General features: G+C 38.6%; 1 protein-coding gene across 1 annotated transcript; it reads right to left on the bottom strand.

The window, feature by feature from the left end:
- Window positions 1–3,964: 3,964 nt before the first annotated feature.
- On the bottom strand, window positions 3,965–26,907 carry xkr9 (XK, Kell blood group complex subunit-related family, member 9). The gene is made up of 3 exons (XM_039754168.1): window positions 26,366–26,907; window positions 6,885–7,087; window positions 3,965–4,691 (listed from the first exon to the last, which is right to left on the bottom strand). Exons 1-3 carry the CDS (start codon window positions 26,845–26,847, stop codon window positions 4,027–4,029), a joined length of 1,350 nt encoding a protein of 449 aa, XP_039610102.1. The 5' UTR covers window positions 26,848–26,907; the 3' UTR covers window positions 3,965–4,026.
- Window positions 26,908–27,896: the final 989 nt, after the last annotated feature.

Below are 27,896 nucleotides of genomic sequence, written 5' to 3'. Positions count from 1 at the left end.
AGTAAGGACAGTTCCAAGACAAACCGGGTTGTGGCAGAGCGCACTGACTCTTTTTCTCCCTTGCCTGCATATCATTCACGGGAGATTCCACCTGGTCAATGGAAGGAGACCTTGCCAGCTCCGGCCCCTGTGATGTCACGTCCGGGCTTGCACCAATGACAGAAGACCTCCATGAGCCCGACCCCTTTGACTTCACTTCCTGTCTTCCCCTTTAAAAGCCTCCACCTTTTCCCTATTCCCTCAGTTCTGTATTGGACTCGGTTTTGTGGACAGCAGTGCTATCATTTAAAAGACGATTTGCAGCCAGGATACCAAATTATATGGGTGGCTGCCCCAAACCTTGCTATGTCTCATTGTGAGTTTTGTGACAAGGTATAAACAGTACAGCACCTGCATAACAATAGTGTCTGTAGGCACACGTGTCATGTGAAGTATAAACCTGGCCTAAGGGGGACAGGGCTTTTGCAGCTTCTGCACCTCATCTATGGAACTCTTTACCTCATTAAATTAAGGAGTCATATTCCACTGGACTGTTTAAAACTAGAGTGAAGACTCATTTCTATTCGCTGACTTTCACTGGTACTGATGGTTGCCCTACTCTTAGTCATCTTATTTCTTTTCTATTTCATTTTATTGTACTTTATTTCTATTTATTTTATTTATGTTCATTTATGTTTTAATATGAATCACTTTATTATATTTATGTTCATTGTATGTTTTAATATGAAGCACTTTGAGTGCAGCATACTGATGTTTTAAATGTGCTCTATAAATAAATTGACATTATTTTTGTTTCAGTCACATTGCCATTTTGTTTTTAATGAGGATCGGCAGTTTAATGGGTCGGCTGCTAGGATGCTTACTTCCATTGGTACCGTAGCTTTGTGCTTTCTGAAAGCTGTGACATGTGTGGACACTAGAGGGCACTGTTACTCCTCAAACCCAACACAACAGACACAAGGCACAAGTTAAAAGCACAAAGAGTATTTTATTTTAAGGAACCTCTTCACAAAGTGTTTCCCACCACTACCGCCACAAGTAAATAATAACAGCACATACAGTTAATCTTCTTTCTCTGTCTTTCTCCTCTGTTCCTCCCACAAGCTTTATTTACCTTCCACATGACTCTGGCTCATCTCTGTGAGGTCAGTCCAGTCCTTTCATACTGGCCCACCCGGAAGTGATTCTGCTCTTCCATCCACATGGTCTGCAAGAACCTAGGCGGAAACGTCATGTTCCACGTCTCTTCCACAGCACCTCCTGGCGGCACCCACCATACCCAACAGGGTTGAGTTATTGAACTCCAAGCCCCACGGTGCCCTGTGGGAATCTGAGGCACCGCAGTAAACCAGGGAAGCTGCCATCTAGCATTTTGGGGGAGGCAGTGCCCTAAAGTTACTGTCTTCCCCCATTCTTTCATGTTTTGGGCATCCCGGGCTGGTTGGGCTGCCAATCGTTCTTTACACATGACATTTGCATGTGCCTGTCACTGTTGCTCAGAATGCTGACTTTCTAACTAAGTTTTGAGACTGAGATTTTGATTTTGTATTAGGTTTCGTTTTTGAACCAGTTATTACATAATGTCGAGACCAACCTTCCTAAATGTCCAAAATCCATTGAAATTGTTATTTTGGTATTTAATTTAATGTTATGTTGAGGATCATCATTCTGTTTATTTCTCCTGCTGCTGTTGTGTGAGCCGAGTTCTTTGGGTGTCACATTGTTGCTAATTGCAATGATATTACTAGACTTCAGGTAAAGACACCCATTAATCTTCTCCCCTTGCCCTAAAAACGTATAACAAATTTCTAACTCATTGAGTAAAAAAGACCAAATTACTTTATGTCTGGTTTTTCTTTCTTGAATTATTTTCTGTTTAGATGTGGCTTTGTTTGCAAAATGTCACAATCACGATGCCATGTGTATTGTACCAGCAGTTCTCAATCCTGGTTCTTGCAGACCCATGGTTTCTGTTTTGTGAAAAGCAGAAAATTCTAATTTGAACTGGTTATATTACAGTGGTGATATGCTTATCAACGTAACAGTAGGACATGTCGGTGGCACTGACAGCTAATTCACTTGGAAAACAGTGTCTGCAATACCCTAAACTGCTCAGCATGAAGCTACAGAACTGAGCCGAAGAAGATTGTCTAACGATGTAATTACTGAACTGAAATTACAACTCAGGGTTCCATTGTGTTTTTAAACAAACATGCTTCTAATTGGCAACATTTGTTTGTTTTCTTGCACTTATAATTTGGATGCTGGCATCTGGTAAATAAAAAACATTCAAATACAAATTCAAGAAAGTCACTTCAGCAGATGTCTGTATGTTCACTCAGCCAGCACATGAAATGACATCGTCAGAAATGCCACCCAATTGCCTTTCACTAAATACCCTGAAGGCACCTTATGGCGCATTTCATTCATTTAAAAAGCATTTTTTATAACATAAGTCATTTTTACAATTTCACGTTTATTCAGATGGATCGAATATTGCATACTGTTAAGACCAGTTCAGTCTTTCCATATGTCAGGAATACATCGTTGGAAATTAACCGTTATTTTGGTATTTAATCTATTTTGGTGTTATGTTAGGTTGTTATTGTATCACCATTAAGTTTATTTCTGCTGCTGTTGTGCTAGTTGAGTTCTGTGGGTGCCACCATGTTGTTCATGGCAATGACAGCCATTGCTAGCCAAAGCAAGGCATGTTTCGTTATTGTGATGCCATTTTAAAAGGGGGCTGCACCCACAAGTACATATATGAACATTAAAAGAAAAACAGAAGGCTTCACAAATAATCAAGACATTTTATTCCAAAACAATTTTAGGGATTAGGATCTTTATTTAGCTTCCTTTTGGTTTTCTTGTTTTGACTCATGCACCTATTGTTGTGAGCTTGTAACAAAAATGGAAAAGGGTGTTTGAAGCCTCCAAAATATCCATAAAGCAAGGAAGGACCCTCACTCAACAGCACAGAAGAGGCTCACCCTAAAACTGCCAGTTCTCCTAACTGCTACGTGTAGGCTTCGGCCTAGACAGGTGACTAAATAATACTGTTATACACATTCAAACATGAAGGGTTTTTTGCTTAGTTTATACACAAACAAGGATAAAGATGGACTATTGGTCCCAGTATTTAAAGCAACACTAACAATGTCATCACATTTGACTTCAGGAATAAGCTGCCAAGCATTCCAACATAATGTTCAAGCAACGGAGTCTCAGAATGGCAATAATACTATATAAGTTATCTTTCTCAAATTCTGACTGTGAAAAAGTGTGTCTAAAAAAAAAAGATGGATGGGCAGGAGGATTGCTAAAGGAGCAAAACAGAGTAGTGGAGCAAGTGAGAAATATGTACTTTGATTTATTAGTCAATTGTGTTAATCCCTTTTAATGATACCTAATAAAATCCCACATTGCACTTGATTTTGTTAGTTGGCCTCACGCTGTCCTACGATGCACAGTGCTCAGTTGAAGTGAGCCGACACTCACCCATATGCAGTACTAATACGTTTTCCCACTTCAACAGCGTACTGGCACCTTTTTTTAGCATGCCAGTGAGTACCAGCACCTCTTCACAATTCACTGTTGTATTTAATTGGGAATGGGTCACTTATGTTTTGCAAAATGTTTCATGATGGGTTACCATGGGTTGTTTAAACAATTCTCCAAGGGGGCCAACACTTCACAGCTATGACTGTCTGTGCTGATTCAGCAAGGGGGGGAGAACTATGACTGTCAAACACCGCCCGTCCCCCCCACCCAAATGTTTCTCAAAGACACTAAGGAGGCAAAGATTGGGTTGTGACAAAAAGTTTAAGAAACCATTCTTTAGACTATTTAGTGACAGTAACAGAAATTAGCAAATGCAAAAATATTTTCAGTTCAAAACAATTTATAGAATTTATATAGAATTCAAAAATATACATAATTTATGATAAACTACTTTGATAATTATACAAAATATGAGGTAAACAAAATTATTATTCGTAACTGTACACATTTTTTACATTATTTTCATTGCAGAAAAGTATTTATTCGAGAGGCAATTCTCGAATGTGCTCCATCAACCTCATCAAATTGTGCTGATGAACGTTGTGTTCCATCAACTTCATCAAATTGTGCCGATGGTTGTTTATTAGGATGTAAAGCAAGGTAATACATTAAAAGAAATATAATTCCAAGGAAAAAAAATACAAACATAACAATACAAATGGGTAAAAAAAATGAAAACACAGTAAGAGGAGGGTACCAACATGTGCACAGGATCACGATACATAATGTTTCACAAAATGATACAGCATAATAGCAAATCATTGATGATTGTGTGCTTTGACCTTTAATGTTAAAAAATGTAAACACCAAGATTGCACCAATTATTATTCGGTAGAACACCTCTAAACCACGTGAGGTGCAAAAGTCTGTCTGCTGTTTCCAAGCCCAAATGAAAGTACATAACCATGTGATCCCAAAAAGTGCCAATGTGGAGTGGGCATTGAATATAGTCAGCAGCACAAAGCTTAGTACTCGAGAGGTGATGGTAAACATCTTATACAGTAGGTACACAGTGATAGATGGCACATGAGATATCTCCTTTTTGTTTGGCAGGGATCTCCGCAAGCATCTCTGATAGTCCACAGCGCTCCAAGCAATACTGAAGAATGACATTGTCAGTGTCAAATCTAAAAGGACGAAATACAGAGACAATAAATCAATAAATGTGTGAATCTGAAGAGAAAATAAAAACCCCTATCTTCCAGGACTGACTCTTGCTGAGCTGATAGCATAGCTCCACTGATGTGAAATTCTCTGATTCTTTCAAAAAAAGTCCTTCTCTTTCAGGTATACTTTATCAATCTTGATCGGTAATGGAGGCAGGAAAGGGCAGATTGTGTTAATGAGTAGACTCTCCTGAACTGTTGTGTGAGGCGTTGACACCCTCCCTGGTATTTCAACATAACATTCTCAAATTCATTGATTCCAATTAGATAGAGGGGGAAGAAAAACAACTGTCTTTTGTATGTAGGAGGCACTACATTGTGTCATGCATGTGCACCAGAGCGCTTCCTCATCAGCTCAGCAAAGGAAAACAGTTCCACTTTCTGATGAGACAGGGCCCTGTCACTAACGGTCTCCTCTCCTTTTTACACAGCACAGAAAACATGCCTTGTGAGGGCAACCAAGCCCAACAGTAAGATCAAAAGAAAGTCCCACCCCTTCTGGGCTCAGGGATATAAAAACCAGTAACCCAGGAAGGTGGCATCCTCTTGAGAGGAGCATGGAGGTGAAAGAAGACTTGGATGAGCGATTACCAGCTACATAAACCACTTAGTTATGATTAATTGAGTACTTTTAAAGCCTGTGTTCAGTTTTCTTTTTGAGTTAAAAAGTATAGAGGGTTACCGGGGTGGTACCCCAAATTTTCATATTGTCTTGCCAGTGTAATGGGCTAGAATTCAGTATTCTAAAGAAAATTACATTTCGGTGTGTTGCTTAGTGTAATGGGCTATGAACCAGTGTTTTAAAGAAAAGGCAGAATTTCTGGAAAATTCTGCTACAGGTTATTGCTGCTAAAGAGTCACCTGCTTTGAATAGTCAGACTGCTTTGATTTAGTATCTCATCTATACACAATGTGGGGATACAGAACTGTCTGCTTCCTTGGAAAATTAACGAGTTTTGGGGATATTGGTTTCTAATCAAGTACTCAAAGTAAATGTGTTTACACTATTTGTTATGCAGAGGAAACTGGCTTGCACCATTGTTTTCACTGATTACCATGTTGATCTATGCAGAAATTGAAGCATATATATATTTCTGGGAAAAGGAGAATAAAGGAAGAGAACAGAGAAGTATGGTCTAAAGCTTGGGACTGCTGTCTGTTTCTTTTATGCTTTACACCATATCGCTGTGCCTACTCCCTGTAGCAACAGTGGTTTGTATCTGGCCCAGGTTCCCCTAGGCCTGAGGTTGGTAATACCTGCTTTTTGGCCAGCAGTCATAGTAGTAACTAAAATAAACAAGGAGCTATGAGGCAGCATTATTTTTATGCAACTGTTACCCTTCACAGCTTAATTTCAGCATAATGTTATAATAGTTTATTATAGAAACATAATTGCACTCAGTTCTGTTTACATCTATTGGAAAATTAGGTCAACGTGATTATGGAATAATGAGTAAACAGTGAAACAAAAACAACAGTTTTATGTCCTCTATCTGGATTAATTGCAAGTGATCCACTTGCACTTCCCAATTACCAGTTTTTGACAACCTTATAAGCTACAAACATAGATTTGAAAAATATCAGCTTAAATAACTTGTCCACTATTTGTAATTTATACCGTATATAATAATCTTATATATAAACGTCTACACATGGAAGTGTGTGTGTCTGTCCGGCCCGGAAGTGAGAGGTTGAGTCGGGGTAAGGGCTCCACCTCTGAAGAAGCAGAAAACTCGCTTAGCCACTAATAACACAAGCGAGGCGAGCACGTCAGCAAAACAAAACCTAGGCTTAGCCGCTAACATCAGCAAAACGGTATCCCTTTTACTTTTCCTTCTGCCCTAATGCACAAGCGATGTGAGCATGTCGGCAAAACGAATCCTCCTAGGAGAGAGATGCCCATTGTAGTTCCTTTCAATTACCTGACATCTCTACATTTCAATTTTTTTTCTGACGATTTCAATAGTCCCCGGCTTTTTACAGCACAGGTTTACACAGCTAGTATATATATAAATGCAATAAGAAACAAACATTAATGATGCAGTTAAAGAAAATATGTACTATGTGGAACATATTGTAGGAATCTAGTATCTTTGCCAGCTTGTAACTTCTACTTTTCCACCTCACTGAACACACAGAATGCACTTTGCTTACACTGAATGGTCATTTTTTCTTTGTGTTCCAAGTAGATATACAGCTGCAGGATGAGTTGAGGAACACTCTCCAAGTGAGTTTCAAACAATTTCAACATGCTGATGTCTGCAGTCATTCCCCAAATTTCACTTGCACTTTCTTCTGTTGAACATGGTTGCTTCCCTTTGATTTCTCTATATCCATTCTTAAGTAGTTCCTTGTACCTTGAAAGAGACAAAACAGAAACAAATTGTATTCTTAAAATGTCTTAGATTTTAGTGCAACATATAATGAGAAGTGTCAAACCGTTTCAGTCTCAATCTCAGTCTGAGCCTCACTCTCAGCTTCAAGTCTGTACAAAATAGAAAGAGCACTTAATAGCACTTGCCCTCTCAGCAAACAGATAAATAGGACAGAATGAATTAAAAAGTATTGCTACCATCTAAGATTGGTGTAAATAAAGATTAATTAAAATATAAGTAATATTTAATATTGTGAAACGTGCAGTAAATATCTTTTAGACAATTATTTACATCATGAAGATGTTCCCTTGCTCAATGATAATCAACGACAACACATCACAAATATTTTAAATTTGCAGAACTGTATTTTTGCCAAAAAAGTTCACTTTCAGGCTTTTAACATAAATATTTTTGGTAAAGGATAGCCTATCCCAGCACCATTTTAAAGGTAAGTGTCTCTAATTTATTATCAGTACTCTGAGACGAACAAATGTCTTTTATGTTACATATGCATTACAAACCTTCTGTCATGTAGGAACCAGATATTAAAAAATCACCATTGTAGGGCACACTCACCCTTACAGTGGGAAAGATTTTAGAAGCATCCATCAAACTGGCCAAGAAGTATTGTCATTTAAGCTTGGTAAGAAACTACAGCTATAGATAATAAAAAATAATATACACAGGGCAGAATAGTTTTAACCCGAATAGTGTAAAAGTTAGTAAACACGATGGTTTCTGAAGGTATTTATACCTGTTCACTTTCTGCACACCTTATTGTTTTGTAGATTTAAATTTAAATTGCCATTTTTGCTCATTAATCTATACTCAATAACCCATAATGGCAAACAAAAAGCACGTTTTCAAAAAAATGTGCAAATTTATAAACAATCAAAAAAACTGAAATCTCTCATTCATGTAAGTATTCAGACCCTTTGCTGTGCCCCTCCAAATTATGGTCAGGTGAGTCCTGTTTGTTGTTTCTAGAACTTTATTGGAGGCTACTTGTGGTAAATTGAACTGATTGGTTACAGTTTAGGAAGACACACAGCTGTGTATATCAGGTCCCATAATTCACACTGCATGTCAGGATAAAAACCAAGTAATGAAGTCTAAGGTACTCTCTGTAGACCTCAGCGCTAAAACTGAGGAGAGACATAGATTAGGGCAAAGGTATAAAGCCATTTCTAAAGCTTTGAGTGTTGCCAGGAACATAGTGGCCTCAATAATTGTGAAATGGAAGAGGTTTTGTACCACCAGGACTCTTCCTAGTGTTGGCCATCTGCCCAAACTGCGTAACTGGGCAAAACTTCCCTTTGTCAGTTAGGTGACCAAGAACCCAATAGCCATTCTATTAAAGCTTCAGAAGTCCAATGCTGAGATGAGAGAACCCTTTGGAAGGACGACCATCTCATCAACACCCCATTAACCAGGCGTTTATAGAGGAGTGGTTAATAGAAACCACTCTTGAATAAAAGGCATATGACATCTGGCATACAATTTTCCAAAAGAGATTTAAAGGTACATGAGCAAAAATGAAACTCTTTCAGCAGAACTCCAAGCACCTTGTCTGGTGAAGACCAGTGCCTAATACCATCCTCAGAGTCAAACCTTATAAGGTAAGACTTGTCAGAATTGAGGGAAGCATGAATGCAACCAAATACAGAGAGATCCTTGAAGAAAACTTTCTCTAGAGCGCATGCAACCTCAGACTGAGGTGACGATTTACCTTTTAGCATGACAATTACTTGAAGCATACAGCCAAGACAATGCTGGAGTGGCTTCATGACATAGATAGATAGATAGATAGATAGATAGATAGATAGATAGATAGATAGATAGATAGATAGATAGATAGATAGATAGATAGATAGATAGATAGATAGATAGATAGATAGATAGATAGATAGATACTTTATTAATCCCAAGGGGAAATTCACATAATCCAGCAGCAGTATACTGATACAAAAAACAATATTAAATTAAAGAGTAATAAAAATGCATGTAAAAACAGACAATAACTTTGAATAATGTTAGCATTTACGCCGCCGGGTGGAATTGAAGAGTCGCATAGTGTGGGGGAAGAATAATCTCCTCAGTCTGTCAGTGGAGCAAGACAGTGACAAAAGTCTGTCACTGAAGCTACTACTCTGCCTGGAGATGACACTGTTAAGTGGATGCAGTGGATTCTTCATGATTTACAAACATTTATCTTTGTCATTAAGGGTCATTGAATGTAGATTGATGGGCAAAATGGCAAATTTATCGATTTAAAATTACTGAATATACTCGCGGATAAGTTCTCCCGCAGATAAGTCGGGACTTGAGTTTACAGTATAATTTCTGATATTTTATAATGTCTGTTGTATAAGTCAAATGTGGAAAACTCACGCTATTGGTCCAAGAGCTTATGATATGCTAACGCCCACCTGAGAGAGTAACCACGGAGCACACTGCCTTCTTTTTCTATATGGGTGTGGCAATGCGCTGTATCAGCGTGTGCTCCTAACCTCTCTCTCTCTCTCTCTCTCTATTGTGCCTACATGACCACACAGTAATACCCGAATGACTCCTAAACAACGTTTGCACTGATTTGTGTTTTTTGTATCTCACATCCTCATATACTTTTATCGTAAGAGCATCCCTTATCTGCGATGGAGCGATCGATCAGAAGAAAATATGAAGCTGATTTTAAATTGTGTTTCACAATGAATTTGTGAAAGAAATTGGTAACTGCGCTGCTGCAAAACAATTCGATGCGTCTGAGAAACTGAAGTGAGATTGGAGGAGGCAAGAAGATGTTAAAAAAAAAATTAAGTGTCACATTTTTGACGTACACGTCAGAAACAAAGTGTGTACATACTTTCTCAATCCAATTCATATGAGTGAATGAAGGATCAGCAGCTGCTGAATGTTTTGTGTCATTAAATGCTATTCAGTATTAAATGTAGTTAAAAGAATATGCTTTATGACAAGTGTGGTTTATCTATAGCCCCTACTTTGCATTTCAATGGAGCTTTTAATGAGAGGCCATGACATGACCTGTGTATAGGTACAAACTTGTAATTAGGTCTGGTAGGAGGCCATAGGTTACATGAAACATTAACATCAAAGGTTAAGTATCTGTGTGTCTGTCTGTGTGTCCATCTGGCTGCTATGTCTCTGTCATTCCAAAAGATGGTGCATCACAAACATTGTAATTTTTAGTAAAAAAACGCATTGCAATTGTCATTCTAACAGATGGCACATCACAAACATTGACACTGCTTTTATAAATCCCACACTAAATTGCATATACAGTACAGTAACAGAGACATGATTTTCATGGTTCACTACAACGTTAACACTGAGGTCTACATTTACTACTTAGATTTTAATCCGTTTTAGCAGGGCAGCACTGCTAGTGTTATTATATTTAGACAAATGATCGCTCTGCAGTCTTCACATCAGCGGTGTGTCAGATTCTTGTATGTGTGGAACAATGTTGGATTAGGGGTCATGGAATGTGTAATAGGGTAACAGGGAAGGAAAAAAAAGGCTGGTGAAAAGTCATAAAACAGATAACGAGCAAGAGAAATAAGTGATGTTGAGGGATGTGATAAAGAGAAATGGAATTACAGCCTGGGAAGAAGAGAGACTGGGAAACACTGAGCGGACATTCATTGTGTTTGTGGAATGTAATATGAATATACAAGAATGTTCTAGAAAGAGTTGGCAACTGGAAAAATTTACTGAGTAATAATGGAAAACCTCTTGAGTAGTTCATTAATATTACTGATTCCATGCAAAGAGGCATTCTTATTATTATATGGAAATATGTAGGAAATAGCATATAATCAAGGTGCAAAACAAGATGTTAAGCAAAGATACCAAGAACTGTTGCATCTTGAAGCTTCATCTGGCCTGGGATATTACATTTCTCTTACTTTTCAAAACAATGTGGTTTCTTTTATTGGTGTAAAAATATTAATGCAAAGCTGTCAATATAAGTAGGACTTTCAAATTAAACCATATTCCTTGTAATCATGAATGATAACTTGAGACCTGCAGAGTTTTTTGCAACTTACATTTCTAAAGTGTTTGATTCCGATATTTGTAAATTTTTAATTTTTGATATCTGAGTTAGAAAATATTTATTAAAAAAGAAACAATATGAATGACTGACAAATGTTACTTCACTCAGTATTTAAAATCCAACTACTCCTTTCAATGCAAAGTACCTAATTATTTAAAAAAAAACACTGCATGAAAAAAAATAGTCGTCCTCTCTCATTATCATAGACAATGCATTGAAAATGACAGAAGTGCCATTACACATACAGAGGATTCAGAAAGTATTCACACACATGGTGCACTTTGTCAACTGTGGGACCTTCTATGGACGGGGTGTGACTTACATAATCATATACATTCAATTAAATTGGCCACAGGTGGCCTCCAGACAAGGTGTAGAAACATCTCAATAGCGATTAACAGATTGCACCTGAAACAAATTTCAAATGTCATAGCAAAGGATCTGACTACATGTGCCAATGTGATATTTCAGTTTTTCATTTTTAATACATTTGCAATAAATTCTACAATCCTGTTTTCCTGTTCTCATTTGGGGGTATTGTGTGTTGCTTGATGTGTGGAAAATTTGAACTGAAATTATTTTAGCATAAGGCTGCAACACAGCAAAATGTGAAAAAAGTGAGGGGTCTGAATACTTAACGAATTCACAGTATACAGTTGCACCAGCTTCAAAAAGATCGTAATACCAATGTTATGTGAGGAGATTTAAGTAACTATTTTTACCTTCCTTTAAATATTATATTTTATTGTACCAAAGAACTGTATCCAAAGAAATAGAAATGTGATTTGTATTGTGGCACAGTTTTTAATTCAGTAATTTGACAGGGCTTTTTGAACTTTATATACATTAGAAACTGAAAACACAGCAAATTGCAGGAATGTCAAGGTAATGTAGCTATTTAGGTTAAATATATATATATATATATATATATATATATATATATATATATATATATATATATATATATATATATATATATATATATATAAAAATAATAATAGTGTACTAAAAAGTAAAGAATAAGTCTCTCATACATCACTCAATTCCAAGATTTGTATCAGACAACAAACAGGTGAAGTTAAAATAAGTGTGGTAATAATAATAATAATAATAATAATAATAATAATAATAATGTGTGGTAATAATAATAAGAATAAGAATAATAAAAAGACAGAAGTTTCAAGGTAAAATAGTTATATTCACTAATCAAGGTGTGGGAGAGTGGTGATATGTTGCACATTAATTAGCGCATGCAAGTAATATTACATTGTACTCTATACACATGACAATAATGACCCTATAAATCCTATAATTCTACTTTTAGAAACTAATCTAGATGATATCAGAGTCATGAGGGAAGTTAATGTTAAGATGAAATAGTTCAATTTTTCTTGTACTGTTTCTCTAATAAAACAAGCCTATTTCCACCTGGACTCCCTCTAATGCAAATTTTATTCCTTTTCCTCCAAATGTCCAATTGGAGAATAAAGGAAAGGCACTTGGTGATTTGATGTGAAGCCACTTTCTGAATCTTTTTTGCTACCTTCAGTAGCAGTTGTAATAAATTGTATAGGAAGGCAAGCAATTTAAGGAATTGGAATCGGAAAACAGAACAAGAATAAATAAGCCAATATTGTAACCAGGAGAGAAATAATCTAATAAACAAGCATGAAATAATAATGGTTGTCAAGAAACAGGATCGGAAATCAAATGTTCATCAAAATATAAGACAAAAAGCATAGTCAGAACACTAAAATGGAATCTGTAAGCAGGGAACCTTTTAAAAAACTATAATTACAGGGTTTTTATGATGAATCCACAAACTTGGACAACAAGAAAGTCCACAGTGCCAACCTTTAAACTGAACTGACTTGATTAGAGACAATTGCACATCTGTCAGGGACAAGTTTTTGGTGAACGATTTACTAGATGGCTATCAGACATCTATCTCACAGGGCTAAGATGGACACTCCTACACATATGTAGGCTCAGAGTGGCTCTCTTTTTTTATTTTGTATACCTTTTATGTTGTTATTACAGAAAATGCCAACCATCCTTTATCTACATTTATTTAAACATGCTTCTTCATTTTTCCTGGATCCCCATCATTATTTACATGTCCTTCAGCCCACAACAGTGTAAAGATTTTGTGTTTGCGCTTTCCATTGTCTACCTTTTTACTGTTAACTAAATTAAGGAGACGGCAAGGGCAAAATAATTCCTGTGTGCTTGCAACATATGATAAATGACTAAAAGCAAATTGAAGTTAGACTTGTGGTCTACAAATTGAATAATAGCAAATTTGACTGTTTGCCAGGCCAGTTTTGTATTTTTGTTTTTCATACTTCTTGTGATTTGATTCAGTTCCATAGTCCACGGTTCAAAAACATCTGGTTGACTATAGATTCCAGGTAATTTATTGAAATAAACGTCCAAGTTGTAGTTTCATTAAATTCCAATTATTCAGGTTGACGTGATTTTGGAAAATTGAGAAAATTTGAATATTATGTGAAAACAACATTCAAGAATCAAACAAAGCACAATTCAATAACATCTCTATCTGTTCTTGTAAGCATGACCAATGTACATCAAATATAGTACATGTTTTTTTTTTCTGTCAAGTAAACTGTAATTGAATCATATATGCATTAGAAAGACCTCATTTTACCAGGGGATTACATTCATCTTATAAATAATGGAAAGTTACAATAGCTTATCCAATGAAATGCAGTTAAAGTAATGCTTCCAGGCAGACAAACGGATATGCATCTGGGTACAAGGTTTCCTATCTGCAACAGCAACCTGCACTTTTAGTTGAGCGTTCAGTACAAACAACGTCTGACAGTAATTAGCTTATCATTATGGAAAAAAAAGATGAATGAGGCTCTGGAAAACAGGAACCTGTAAAAAGCAGACCTATGACCTAGTTAGATATAAAAAGGCAAGAAATAGCTAACAACCAAGCAGCAATTCTCATTAAAGCAAAAGGACGTCATTGTTGAAAATGTGTCAGAGGAAGCAAAAGATCAAAAATGATTTAATATGTAAAGGAGGACTGGCAACCCAACCCAACCGGAATGCCCAAGAGACGGAAGGATGGGGAAGGCAGCTTCTTTAGGGAACTGCCTCCCCCAGAAAACTAGATGGCAGCCCCCCTGGGCTGCAGCAGTGCCCCAGACTCCCACAGGGCATCATGGGATTTGGAGTGTTTTACTTTAGCCCTGTTGGGTACCATGGGTGTCACCAGGGGGCGCTACAAAGACTGAGAAGCCACATGGCATGGGATTTCCACCTTACCTGGAAGTGCTTACAGACCATGTGGGCGGAAGAGCAGAAGCACTTCCAGGTTGGCCAATATGAGAGGACTTGCCAGCCTCATAGAGGTGAGCCAGAGCCGGGTGGAAGGTAGATGAAGCTTGCTGAAAAGAGTGGAGGAGGTAGAGACTGAGAAAGAGAGAGAGAGAGAAAAAAAAGAATAAAGAATTATAATTGTGCCATTGTACTTGTGGCTGTGGTGGTGGGAAACACTGTGGAAAGAGTTTCCCATAATAAAACTTTGCCTTGTGTCTGTTGTGTTGGGTTTGGGGGCACTGGAGCACCCTCTAGTGTTCACATACGCTAACATATTGTTATACATGTATTTTATGATTTCTTCACCCAATGATCCCATTTCTATGGTTTGTTTTCTATTTTGATTTTATCTAACAGTTTACTTTTGTTCATCTTTTTTTTTGTTGTTGTTGTTTGAGACACCTTTTTGGAATCGTCATGTGTCCACAATCGTTACGTTCATTATTTCTTGGATTTCTTGGATATTTACACACAACAGCCATAATATGCATTGTCCTTTGCATGGAAGCAATGTGAAAAAAAAATAAAAAACAACTTTCTTTAGTGGTAGTTAGTTTCTGTTTCCAGTAGACCCTAGTGCTAGTTTTGTGCTTCTGGTTAGGACTCTGTTTTGCCTCTAATTTCTGATACTTGTCTTGGTCCTTATTACCATTACCGGCTTTTGATCTCACAGTTTTGACCCCTTGCTTTGTTTTGACTACAACTGTCTTCTTGACCATCTCCTGGCTCTGTATATCATTCTCACACTAATTTTCAGACGTGTTGTATTTAAACATTTGAAAAATTAACCACTCAAATGTAATTCTTGAATGAAAAATATCATAAAATACACAAAAACATGCATATTATAACAATTAATATGACAGGTGAGTGCCCTGATATGTTATCTATACTAATAAAAGGCAAAGCCCTCACTGACTCAATGACTGACTGACTCATCACTAATTCTCCAACATCCCGTGTAGGTAGAAGGCTGAAATTTAGCAGGCTCATTCCTTACAGGTTACTTACAAAAGTTAAGCAGGTTTCATTTTGAAATTCTACACATAACGGTCATAACGGTCAACAACATCCACCATGTTAAACTTTCTTATTTATGGCCCCATCTTCACAAAATTTGGTAGGCGGCTTCCCTGCGTTAACCGAAACCAATGTAAGTACTTATTTTGGTGGTATGACGCCACTGCCGGCCGCCATATTGAACTTTCCAACAGTCTTTGTTGCCCTCACTGACTCACTGACTCACTCATCACTAATTCTCCAACTTCCCGTGTAGGTAGAAGGCTGAAATTTGGCAGGCTCATTCCTTACAGCTTACTTACAAAAGTTAAGCAGGTTTCATTTCGAAATTCTACGCATAACGTTCATAATGGTCAACAACGCCCGCCCTGTTAAACTTTCTAATTTATGGCCCCATCTTCACGAAATTCCCTGTGCTAACCAAAACTGATATATGTACTTATTTCGGTGGTATGACGCCACTGTCGGCCGCCATATTGAACTTTCCAACGGTCTTTGTTACCTATGGGCCCATCTTCAAGAAATTTGGTACGCGGGTTCCCAGCGCTAGCTGAATCCTACTTACATACATATATACATCCATAGCCTGCAGCTCAGTCACCGTGTGAGGCAGCGTTGGGTCCCCCATCCCCACGCCTTCCACGTTGTTGGCTGCCTGCCTATATAAGGCCGTCCATCTCTCCGGTCTCTTCATTCCCTTCCTTGCTTCGCCATAGTATTCACGTCTCCCTGCTGATAACTGCAGCCTTTTTATTTAATCCACGGCTTCTCCGCTGTTTTATTGTTCGTTTATTACGATTATAGTTATTGTATAGGTATTTTAGACTTAGTTTACATTGTTCAGGTATCCATTTCCTTTATCGTTCCAACCGTACCCCCATTAACATGTCTATCGAGGTAATCACCATCGATCAAAGAACTGTCACTTACCGAGTTGTTTCCATGCCCGGAGATGGCACCTGCCTTTTCCATTCTCTGTGTTACATATTGCACGGCCATATCAGGCTCACTCTTGATATCTGGAGGAACATTGTGTCTTATGTATTGAATGACTGGGACAGGTTCAAGGTGTGGACTGATGACGGTACAGGAGATAATTATACTACACAGGAGCACTATAAGAGTGAAATGCTTAAGCCCTTCACCTATGGTTCTGCGTGTGAGTTGATGGCTGCCACTGAATTGTTCGGTTGTCACTTTCAAGTGTACCGAAATGGCCAAATATTTTACACCTTTGGACAACCGCCAATGCCTCTTAAACGTCTTAGATTCACAGGTGACGATTTGAATAGTGGACACTTTGATGTTTATGAATGTTTAAACTCTCAAAAGCTGGATGTGAAGTTATCGATGAAACTGGTTGTATGCTTACAACGCTTGACAGATACCGAATGTCACTTCAACACAAGTCCTGCAAATACTGTCATCATTGAAACAAACCATGAAACTCAAACGGATTATGACAGCAGCAATCCAAGCTGTGAGATGTGAAACAAGATTACTGTTCACATGGCCAACTGTACGTTGCATGCTCAAGAGTAAGCTCAGTGCACAGCTTGGTCATATTACAACCAGAGGGCCGAACTGACAACGTGGCATACAAAGAGATCCTTAACAAATAATTATTGGTATATTTTCCCTCAGTTTAAAAAGGTTTACTTTTCTTCTTAATAAAAATTTTAAGGCAGTACAGTAATCCCTCCTCGATCGCGGGTTATGCTCCAGAACCCCCGATAGATGAAAATCCAAGTAGAAACCATATGTTTGTATGGTTATTTTTATATATTTTAAGCCCTTATAAACTTTCCCATACTGTTTATAAATATTCCCCGCACAGTTATACAGCATAAACCCTTTGTATTCTCTTAGATATTAGGTAAGATTCATTGAAATTATGTATGTAAACACATTTTTTATATACAGTAAAACCTAAATATTATTTTAAAGATATCGAGTGTCTCTGATATCACATATGTTACAGCCATTACGATAGACAGGCCACCAGCAATAAATACGTACAATGCAAGAAAAAATGTATACAGTAAATGTGTGTACAGTGACACTAAACGTACGTACATGTACTAAGTACTGTAAGTAGAAAATTAATTATGGTTACTCACCAACAATGACAAGATGACTTGTCCAATAACGATGAGCTTAGTTTTACTGCACAACAAAGGAGAGCGTTACAGCTCTTCTAAAGGAGCCTCTTCAGGCGACTGTGAAGCACCGCCGTTGTTCTTCTTCCAGCAGTCTTCAATCCAAATCCCTAAAGCAGATTCCATCCAGACTACTGCCTTATTACATCCACTTACAACTCACTTTGCACCCTGGTAAAAGGACACTGCGGCCATAGATCTTATATTCCTACTTTTTAAATAAAAAGTATCGTGGCCTCATTGATGCCGTAATGGCGTCCTACAGCGGTGTAGCTTTTCCCTTCCTTCAACAAATCCAAAACTTTTTACCTTTTCGGCAATCGTTAACAACTTCCATTGGCGCTTGGGCACGGCCCCTGAAGCAGTAGCAGGAGCAGATTGTTTTGGAGCCATAATGAAGGGCTTGACTATGCACAAAGATAAACACAAAAGAGCACAAACGTTAACTCTTTACACAGCTAAACACGTTGACGCTGAATGAGCGAGACGAGACTTCCTGGTTAATACAGCAGAATCAAATTTGGCGCTCCGTTGCTGAGCCAATCAGTACACAGGAACTTAACTGCGTGCTCTGATTGGTTAGCTTCTCAGCCATCCGCCAATATCGTCCCTTGTATGAAATCAACTGGGCAAACTAACTGAGGAAGCATGTACAGGAAGTAAAAAGACCCGTTGTCTGCAGAACCCGTGAAGCAGCGAAAAATCTGCGTTATATATTTAGATATGCTTACATATAAAATCTGCAATAGAGTGAAGAAGCGAAAGTCGAAGCGCGATATAGCGAAGGATTACTGTACTTGGTATTTTGCTAGTTGTGAATATTCATAAGATTTTTTTGTAGTGCCACAAGTTGTGATTCCTATTGCAAGCTTTTAGTAGAAAATAACAAGTAGATGGAGTTTTGTGGAAAATACGCTCAATTTTTTTCTGTTTTTTCGGAAATTTAGCAGGCAGTTTGAATATGTTTGTGAACTACTGCAATAATTAATCTGGACATATACAGAAATATACTGGATGAGCATTCATGGATTCTGTTGCATCCTCTCACCAACAGGTCCTATTCTTTACTTGGCTTAATGTTCTGGGTCATGAATGATGGACATTTTTAAAGTATACCTTTATTGTATCCACTGAAAAAAAAAACACTGTTTCCAACCTTTATCAATAAGAGTTCTCGCTTGGAAGAAAAATAATTATAGGGAAATTATCTTTAATACTATTGTAACAATGCAAGAACAAACATTACAGTAAATGCATCTCTCCATCTTCGGGACTGGAGCCAAATTCAGGTTGGACTCCTCCTGGCTTATGCCCAAAACTACTGGAACATATATTTCACTGATTCAAATTTTCAAATTTCACTGTAGAACTCACATTATTTTTATGAAGAACAAATGATAAATCTTTACTTAGTACTTCACAGAGCAAACTATCACAAAGCACTCCTCTTGCAATTAGAGCTGCAAAAGGGAGCCCAAGGGTTAGACTATAAGGAACAGAGAGAACAAAATGAAGACCACATTTGAAAGCCAACTTCATTACAGTAAGGTTTATGCAAAGCATTCCAGATGGGATTAAACTGTGATCCATTGATGTTCTATCAGAAGTCATTAAAAAATGATGAGTTGGCAATAACTGGACAGAAGCACTTAAGGCTGAGCTTCAGTTCCTGGCCATCAACACTAAAGATGCTATGCTATCAAACAAAGCCCAAAACACACAAGGAGAACAGTAAGAAAGAATCTGATAAGGAAAACTTCAGTCTATAAATAATGTCCACTATGCTCCCAAACTTTCTGTAATAGTTAAAATTAGAAAGCTAAAGTAATGTGCTGTCAACCACATACATTTTCTTGTGAAATTTTAATGGTCGGGCATCCACGAAAATTGAGATGGGTTGAAAATGAGCATGTAATCAACTTACTTACTGGAAGAGCTCACAATAATAATAATACTGTAATAATAATAAAAGATTGTATTAATATAGCACTTTTCCCATGCTCAAGGCTCTTATTTAAACAGCAGGGTACATGTAACATTGGGTACAAATATTTCTTCAAAGAACACTAAACAGATAAACACAGGAGATACAAAGCATTAAATAGAATAAAAGCCAATAAACCAGAGTAAAATACTAAATTCAATGCTAAAAGAAAGGCATGAACAAATAGCATTACACATAAACTAACCTGCACATCTAGAGAGACAAGTAAACTGAAAGAAGGGGCAGAACGTCAGGTTAAGTTACCATCTGCCTGAACAGATGAGTTTTAAGTTGTTTTTTAAAGGAATGAATTGAATCTGCTGATCTAATTAATTTAGGGAGGTCATACCAAAGTCTGGGCGCTGTATAGCTGAGGCCCTCTCGCCCACAGAGTGCAGCTTAGCGTGAGGCACAACAAGATTACCAGAATCAGATGACCTTAGTGGGTGAACAGGAGCATAGCAATGGAGAAGACCACTGGCGTCTTCTGGTGTTAGGCCATTTAAAGCTTTGTAGGATAATAATAGAAATTTACATTCAATTCTGTAAGACACCGGAAGCCAGTGAAGGTGAAGCAGGATGGGTGTTATTGTATGTGCAGACTGTTGCTGATTTGTGTAAGGACAAATCCAGCATTCAAGGGATGTATTTATTATTGTTATAACAATTGGGATTACAGGATGAAGGCAGGATTTAAGAAGTGTGGTGGGGATGGGGTCCAGTACACAGGCTGTGGGCCTCATCTTACAAAGCAAGTACATTCTGAATGGACATTCATTTAGAAAAGGATATTCACGTAACATTCTGAAATCCAGAAAAAAGTAGAAATGCCCTATCTTAGAAGCTATTGGGTGGTTATCCTTTAGTTTAAATGAAGATGTACGGAATTCTGCTCGGGTTCAAAAGTTCCCTGAACTTGTTGGTTTTTCATTTTCTAAGCTGGGAGGTAAAGTGACCTATTCACAAAGAAGAAATAAAGTATTATTACGGAGGTGTAAGTATCGTGTAGAGAAGCAGGAGAAAAATGCATACCTGTATGCTTAGGTCAAGAGGAGTGGAACAGATTGATTTTCTCATTTTTTTTTGTATTGTGTATGCTTAGTTTCACCTTAAGTGTTAATTAGTACACCAAACCACACATTATTCTGGGGTCTGAGTTAGTTATTAAGGAACTTCTTTGCTGTAACTGTACAACTTGTGAAATTGTACAGCTAATCTTTTATTAGTGCAATGAATGCCATTTAGAATTGTAGCACCCACTTTGTGGAAAAAAGACTCATCTATATGGCATTATTAATCTGACATACATTCATCCAAAACAAAGGCCAAATATCTTCCTATTTTCCATCATAACCCATTTACTTCTAATTACATATACAGCATTTTAGAGCATCTTGCATTATAATGTTGTCTTTGGGGATTTGTGAAATCTATTACTATGAAAGCCACAACCAAAATAAAGACTGAGTTAGAGCCCACGTGAGTAAATGGCTCTGGGTTATTTTACTTTCCATTGTTTTCTTTTTGCCTCTGGCCCTGTTGTCTTATTATTACATTTGGCTGACACCTTTATCCAAGGTGACTTACAACATTTGATATACAATTGGTTACATTTCTTTTGATTTTTCAATTTTAGTACAGGCAGGTGAAGTGACTTGTGTAGGGTCACACAATGTAAACATTTGAATCTGAACTCAAAACCTCAGGTTTTGAAATCCAAAGCCTTAAAATCTATGCCATACCCTCCGCTTTATTAGCTCTAGATTAATGTACTTCTCGTGTATTGTTCGATACATCCATTCACTGCATAAAAAATATTGTATATAAGCTTAAATGGAGCCAACATGTTAATGTAAAACAACTAAACTGAATTGCAGAGATAATAAAGACTGTCAAAATGATACTATATATATGTATATATACTCAGCAAAAAAAGAAACGTCCCTTTTTCAGGACTGTGTATTTCAACAATAATGTTTTAAAAATCCAAATAACTTTACAGATCTTCATTGTAAAGGGTTTAAACAATGTTTTCCATGCATGTTCAATTAACCATAATCAATTAATTAACATGCACCTGTGGAATGGTCGTTAAGACCTTAACAGCTTACAGAAAGTAGGCATTTAAGGTCACAGTTCTAAAAACGCAGGACACTAAAGAGACTTGTCTACCGACTGTGAAAAACACCCAAAGAAAGATGCCCAGGGTCCCTGCTCATCTGCGTGAACATGCATTAGGCATGCTGCAAGGAGGCATAAGGACTGCTGATGTGGCTAGGGCAATAAATTGCCATGTCCGCACTGTGAGACGCCTAAGACAGCGCTACAGGGAGACAGGAAGGACAGCTGATCATCCTCGCAGTGGAAGACCACGTGTAACAACACCTGCACAGGATCGGTACATCCGAATATCACACCTGCGTGACAGGTACAGGATGGCCACAACAACTGCCCGAGTCACACCAGGAACACACAATCCCTCCATCAGTGCTCAGACTGTCCGCAATAGGCTGAGAGAGGATGGACTGAGGGCTTGTAGGCCTGTTGTAAGGCAGGTCCTTACCAGACATCACCAGCAACAACGCCGCCTATGGGCACAAACCCACCTTCGCTGGACCAGACAGGAGTGGCAAAAAGTACTTTTCACTGATGAGTCACAGTTTTGTCTCACCAGGGGTGATGGACGGATTCGTGTTTATCGTCGAAGGAATTGAGCATGTCTGGGACCTATTGGATCGCAGGGTGAGGGCTAGGGCCATTCCCCCCAGAAATGTCCAGGAACTTGCAGGTGCCTTGGTGGAAGAGTGGGGTAACATCTCACAGCAAGAACTGACAAATCTGGTCCAGTCCATGAGGAGGAGATGCACTGCAGTACTTCAAGCAGCTGGTGGCCACACCAGATACTGACTGGTACTTTTGATTTTGAACCTCCCTTCATTCAGGGACACATTGTGAAACATTTTTAGTTTCTGTCTTATGGTGTTGACTCTTTTAGTGTTCATACAAATATTTACACATTAAGTTTACTGAAAGTAAAAACAGTTGAAAGTCAGAGGACGTTTCTTTTTTTGCTGAGTATATATATATATATATATATATGTTGCAAATGCAGTATCCAAAATGTACAACATTATCACAGTGTTTCATTACCTAATTAAAAAAACATCAGTCAAATACATTTTTATATATATAAGCCCGCAGAACCCAACCCCCAGTTCTGGCCAGAATATTAGTAAAATCTGTAAATGTACAAAAGGAAAATTATTATTTATAGGGGGTTCGCTCGCCAACCCCCCTCTCTGTGCTATGTGCCACCCACTTCACATCTCTGCCGCTCGCATTATGAAGAGGGGGGCTGAACGCACCCCAAGGAGACGCGGTCGCTCCTCCGAAACCCCCTCTTAAATGGTGATACAATGGGAAACACATTGTTTTTTTTTTACCTCCTCTTTGCATCTCGCACAACGCTTTGAACATTTAAAAGCCTGTACAGAAGCTGTTCTACTCTTTGTCTTTTCTTTCCAGCCCTGGGTGTGGCTAAATTTCTTGGCACAAACGCTTGTCTCACGGGACATGAGTTCTTGATATTTTTTAGTTTATAATTTAAAAACGGAATAAGAATCTGAAAACATAACAACATCACATTAAAGTCTGATAAATTCTGAAAAGAATGATACCAAACATATATATGTAGGTTTTAAAATGAGCCTGATATAAAGCGTGACAAAAAACATGACATAAAATCATTGCACTTCTAGACAGGATTTTATATATAAAGAGTATATATATACAGTATATATATACTGTATATATACACATATACACATATATATATATATATATATATATATATATATATATATATATATATATATATATATATATATGTATATATACACACGTATCACCTCCAAGCTGGAAGGACCAGAGGAGGGAGCATATCCAGAGCATTACCTCCCCTGGAGTGCGAGGTGGCAGCCCCCCTGGGTTGCAGTGGTGCCTCGGACTCCCACAGGGCTCAATGGGAGCTGGAGTTTGACACGGCCCTTTTGGGTTCTGTTGGGCCCCGCCAGTGGGTGCTGCAGCTACTCCTGAACCCTTATTTGCAGCTCTTCTACCACACCCAAAAGTGCTGCCGATAGTGGGTCAACCAGCACCTGGAGCACTTCCAGGTGCCTTATAAAAGGAGCCAGCAGCCACTACCCTGGGTGCCAGAGTCGGAAGGAGGTAGATGAAGCTTGCCTGAAGGTGTGGAGAAAGAGAGAGTAGAGAAGAAGAAAAGACTTTTGTATTGTGCTGGTGATTGTGCTGAACTGTGCTGTACTTGTGAGAAATGAGGAAAGGCATTTACCATGAGGGAAAAGGAAAAAATAAAAAGCATGTCTGCTTAAGTTGTGCCTCTGTGTCTGTCTATGTCGGGTTTTATATAATGTGTTTGTGTGTGCATGTGTGTGCTTACAAATAGTAACCTGTGATGGACTGGGACCCTGTCCAGGGATTTGTCTTGAATTGTGCTTGATGCTTGCTGGGGCAGGGACCAGCTGCCCTGTGACCCAACTCAAGATAAGGAGGTTTGAAAAGTGATTGATGGATGGATATATATAGTGTACTGTGCATGTACATTTATATTCTGTGAACCCGGCCCGGACACAGACAGGCGGACATCTTGTTTAAGAACCACCACACGTTTATTTACACAATATTCAAATGATATGGTCACAAAGACCCCAGTTCAAAGGTCACTCAGACCCAGTTCAGTGCACAAACGAACCCCAACACAAAGTCCTGGCCACAATGCCTTTCTTCGGGCCGCCTCCACTCTCTTCTGCTTCGTCCTCCTTCCACCCGACTCTAGCCCCGAATGAATGGAGACGGCCCCTTTTATAGAGGACCCGGATGAGCCCCAGGTGTTCCCGGCAATCTTCTTCTGGCCACGCCCCAGCGTGGCGAAAGTGCCGGCTGTCCTCCCGGCTGCTCTCCGGGCGCCGTCATAAATCTTCCCCAGCACTTCCTGGTGTGGCGGAAGTGCTGGGGTAACAGGTCCCCAAGGCACTGGGGCGCCTCCTGGCGGTGACCACGGGCCCCTACAGGGTAGGGCTTCCATGCCCTGTACCCGTGGCCCCCAAAGTAACCCGGAAGGCAACCCCCACGTGATCCAGGGTGGGTGCAGACCCACATCCGGTCCTTCCTGTCGTCCCGGCTGGGTCATGGCCCCTGGCATCCCTGACAATTCTTTCATGTGTACAGTTAAGAAAAATTGTAAATTCACAGATTTTGATCTCCTAGCATGTACACTATTATCACATAATTGAATTGCCTAAATAAAGAGCATTATTTAAATAAAATCAAATGAGGAATAAAACTTGTTTGCATACAGAATATTCTGATATGCTTTTTCAGTTCAGGATTACTGGAAGCCACAAATCCTTACAGCACTTGGCACAAAATAAGAAATGCCACCACAGATCACACTAACACAAGCCCACCCACACCAGAATAATTTATAGTCATCAGTAACTTAATATGGTTGTCTTGAGGAGGTGGAAGAAAACTGGTCCACCTATAGTGGAAAACCGGCATATGCATAGGAAAAACATGCTGAGTCCACACAGGGAGCAGAACGCAAATGTCTGGAGATGTGAAAGTCACCATGTTGTCCATAACAGTGATGGGTAATATTAAATAATATTAGTGTTGACTAAAATGTACTCTGCTGTTGTTATTTTGGCTCTTGATAAAGATTACGTTATATGACTTTTAAGGAACCGCATTAACTTCAGATTCTTTATTTACAGATCCACATCTAAACACTTTCTAGCATAAGATCTTTTACTTATTAAAGGCCATAATAACACTTAAAATTATGATCATAGGCAGCTCAGTTTAAATCAGTTCAGCATTCTCTTCCGTGTCTATGGTTCGTGCTCACGTTTCCCAGGGTGTGTGACTTAGGGCGACATCGGAGCGAACACGTCGACGGGTTCGCGATGAGCTAACGAATGAACTTGTGACAGTGCCGGCAGTGTGGCTAAAGCACTAACGTGGTATTAAACACAATTCTCTGAGCTCTGTCGCCTCGACCACGAATTACGTACACTGAGCGACTTACTTCCTCTATGCCGTTCTGTTTATTATGTTAAATACTATACTTAAATAAATGTACTGAGCTTTAATCAAAGTTGGTTTTAGGTCCACTTCTTACCCGGGCACCGAGCTCGGCATTTCTAAAGTTTTACATTACTACCATTATACTGTTCGTTGTACACACACACTCACACACAAAGTTACTTTGGAATGTACTTTTAATAGGAGGGATTTTGTGTCTCCGTTTGTATGGTATGACAGAAGTTGAAAGAAATTCTGTGAGGTTGTTTTAATTTGTATTGCAGTAAAGTTCGCCACCTGACAAAAACTGGCATTTTAAGGTATTACCAATTAGGATTCCTTAAAATTATCAAAAAGTGTAATAGATGGATATCACTCTCCTAAAACACACCCACGGAAACGTAAATTCAATATGTGTGGCATTGTTGCTAACTCCATGGTTGCTCTATGCAGGCAAACTTTCTTAATACGTGATAGATAGATAGATAGATAGATAGATAGATAGATAGATAGATAGATAGATAGATAGATAGATAGATAGATAGATAGATAGATAGATTACAAACCTTGTAAAAATTCCTAGCTGACAAAAATGCAGCCCAATTAAAGCACACGATTCCGCTGCGCCGCTGTCACTGCCACTGTCGTCCCGATACCAGAAGTAGCTGAAAACTTGGATGATGACCGTGGAAAGCAACACAAAGGTAAGCGTCAAGGCGAACCAAAGAACGTAGCCCCTCGTAAGATACTTAACCGCCACCCAGATGTCAGTGCAGATATCTCCCAAGTAAAGCAGAAGTCCAATAAAGCACATGATCCAGTTGAAGCAGGTGTATGGAGTTGTGGGGGGCATGGTGATTAAGAGGGTCATCGGATCTGTGAGGTATCCATATTCCCGAGCACTCCTGGCAGCAGTGCCAGTGCAAACGTCAGTTGATTTTCCGAATGAGAATCCGGAAGTTTCGAGTACGCATATAGCGAAGATAATTGGATTGAGTAATCGTACAGTCACTTGCTGAAGAGAACATTGACGGGCAATGAATAGCATGCAACGACACGAAACGGGACCCTTTATCTTCAAGCTGCAAGCGCCTTAGCACCGAATGCAGTCTGGCGCAAAAGCGCTCGACCTGACCAAGGGTTCGCTGTCAGTTCCGGAAAAGTGAAACTGAAAACATTTTCAATTACTCCTAGTAGTTTATTGAATTAAAAGATATATATATATAGCACTTATTTAAACTAATTGAAAATATTCGGTTTATTTGTGTATGCATTTAATTCTTTTTATCTTAGTAAGTGTAAAAAACACAGTAAACAATTAAATACGAAAACAAATCGTATCCCTCATACTGTAGATACGCATCTATGCTGCATTTATAAGCGGTTTACTGTATCTGGTATTTGGTAAACTGTATCATAGAGTACATGCATGAATTAAACGAATCCTACAATGATTGCATTTCAGATATCTGAGAGATAGGCTTCACTTCCCGTGACCATTAAATAGAAATTGTTGTAGGATAAGGAAGGATGAATTGGTATAATAGATGAATGGACGAACGTTCTTCATTATGACACCTGTTCTAACTAAATAGGGCAGCACAGGTTTTGCAACTTATGCTGTATTTATGAGGTCAAAAGTGGGGTCCTGCAGAGACCAATGCTGGCACTGCTGATCTTTTAAGCTGAGAAGAATGTTTTTGATAAAAAAGCATTTAACGTGCTGGTTAAATCTTTACTCGTTTGGCTAGCAGATCTAGAGTCCAGGAAGATCATTATTTATGACTCTAAATAGAATTCATATTTAGAACAAAGCAGAAGTAATGTTTAATATAAAAAATGAGGGGTCTTGTTGAAAAATTGTGTGTGTCTGCCCTGCAATGGACTGGCGCCCAGTTCAGATGTTCCTGCCTTGCACTTGATGATTGCTGGAATAGGCACCGCAGCTTTCCAAAGATATTGCCTGCCTTGGGTAAGCTGGCTAGGAAAATGGATGGATAAATGCTGGGCTATATACAGTATGCTGCTTGGATTATAAATCAATTATGTTTTTTCTCAGGTGCTAACAGAGTGATTTATTAAGACCAAATTTCCCAC

The sequence above is a fragment of the Polypterus senegalus genome, chromosome 5, assembly GCF_016835505.1.
Source record: "Polypterus senegalus isolate Bchr_013 chromosome 5, ASM1683550v1, whole genome shotgun sequence".
Classification (NCBI taxonomy): domain Eukaryota; kingdom Metazoa; phylum Chordata; class Cladistia; order Polypteriformes; family Polypteridae; genus Polypterus; species Polypterus senegalus.
This window is presented reverse-complemented; position numbering and strand designations above follow the sequence as displayed.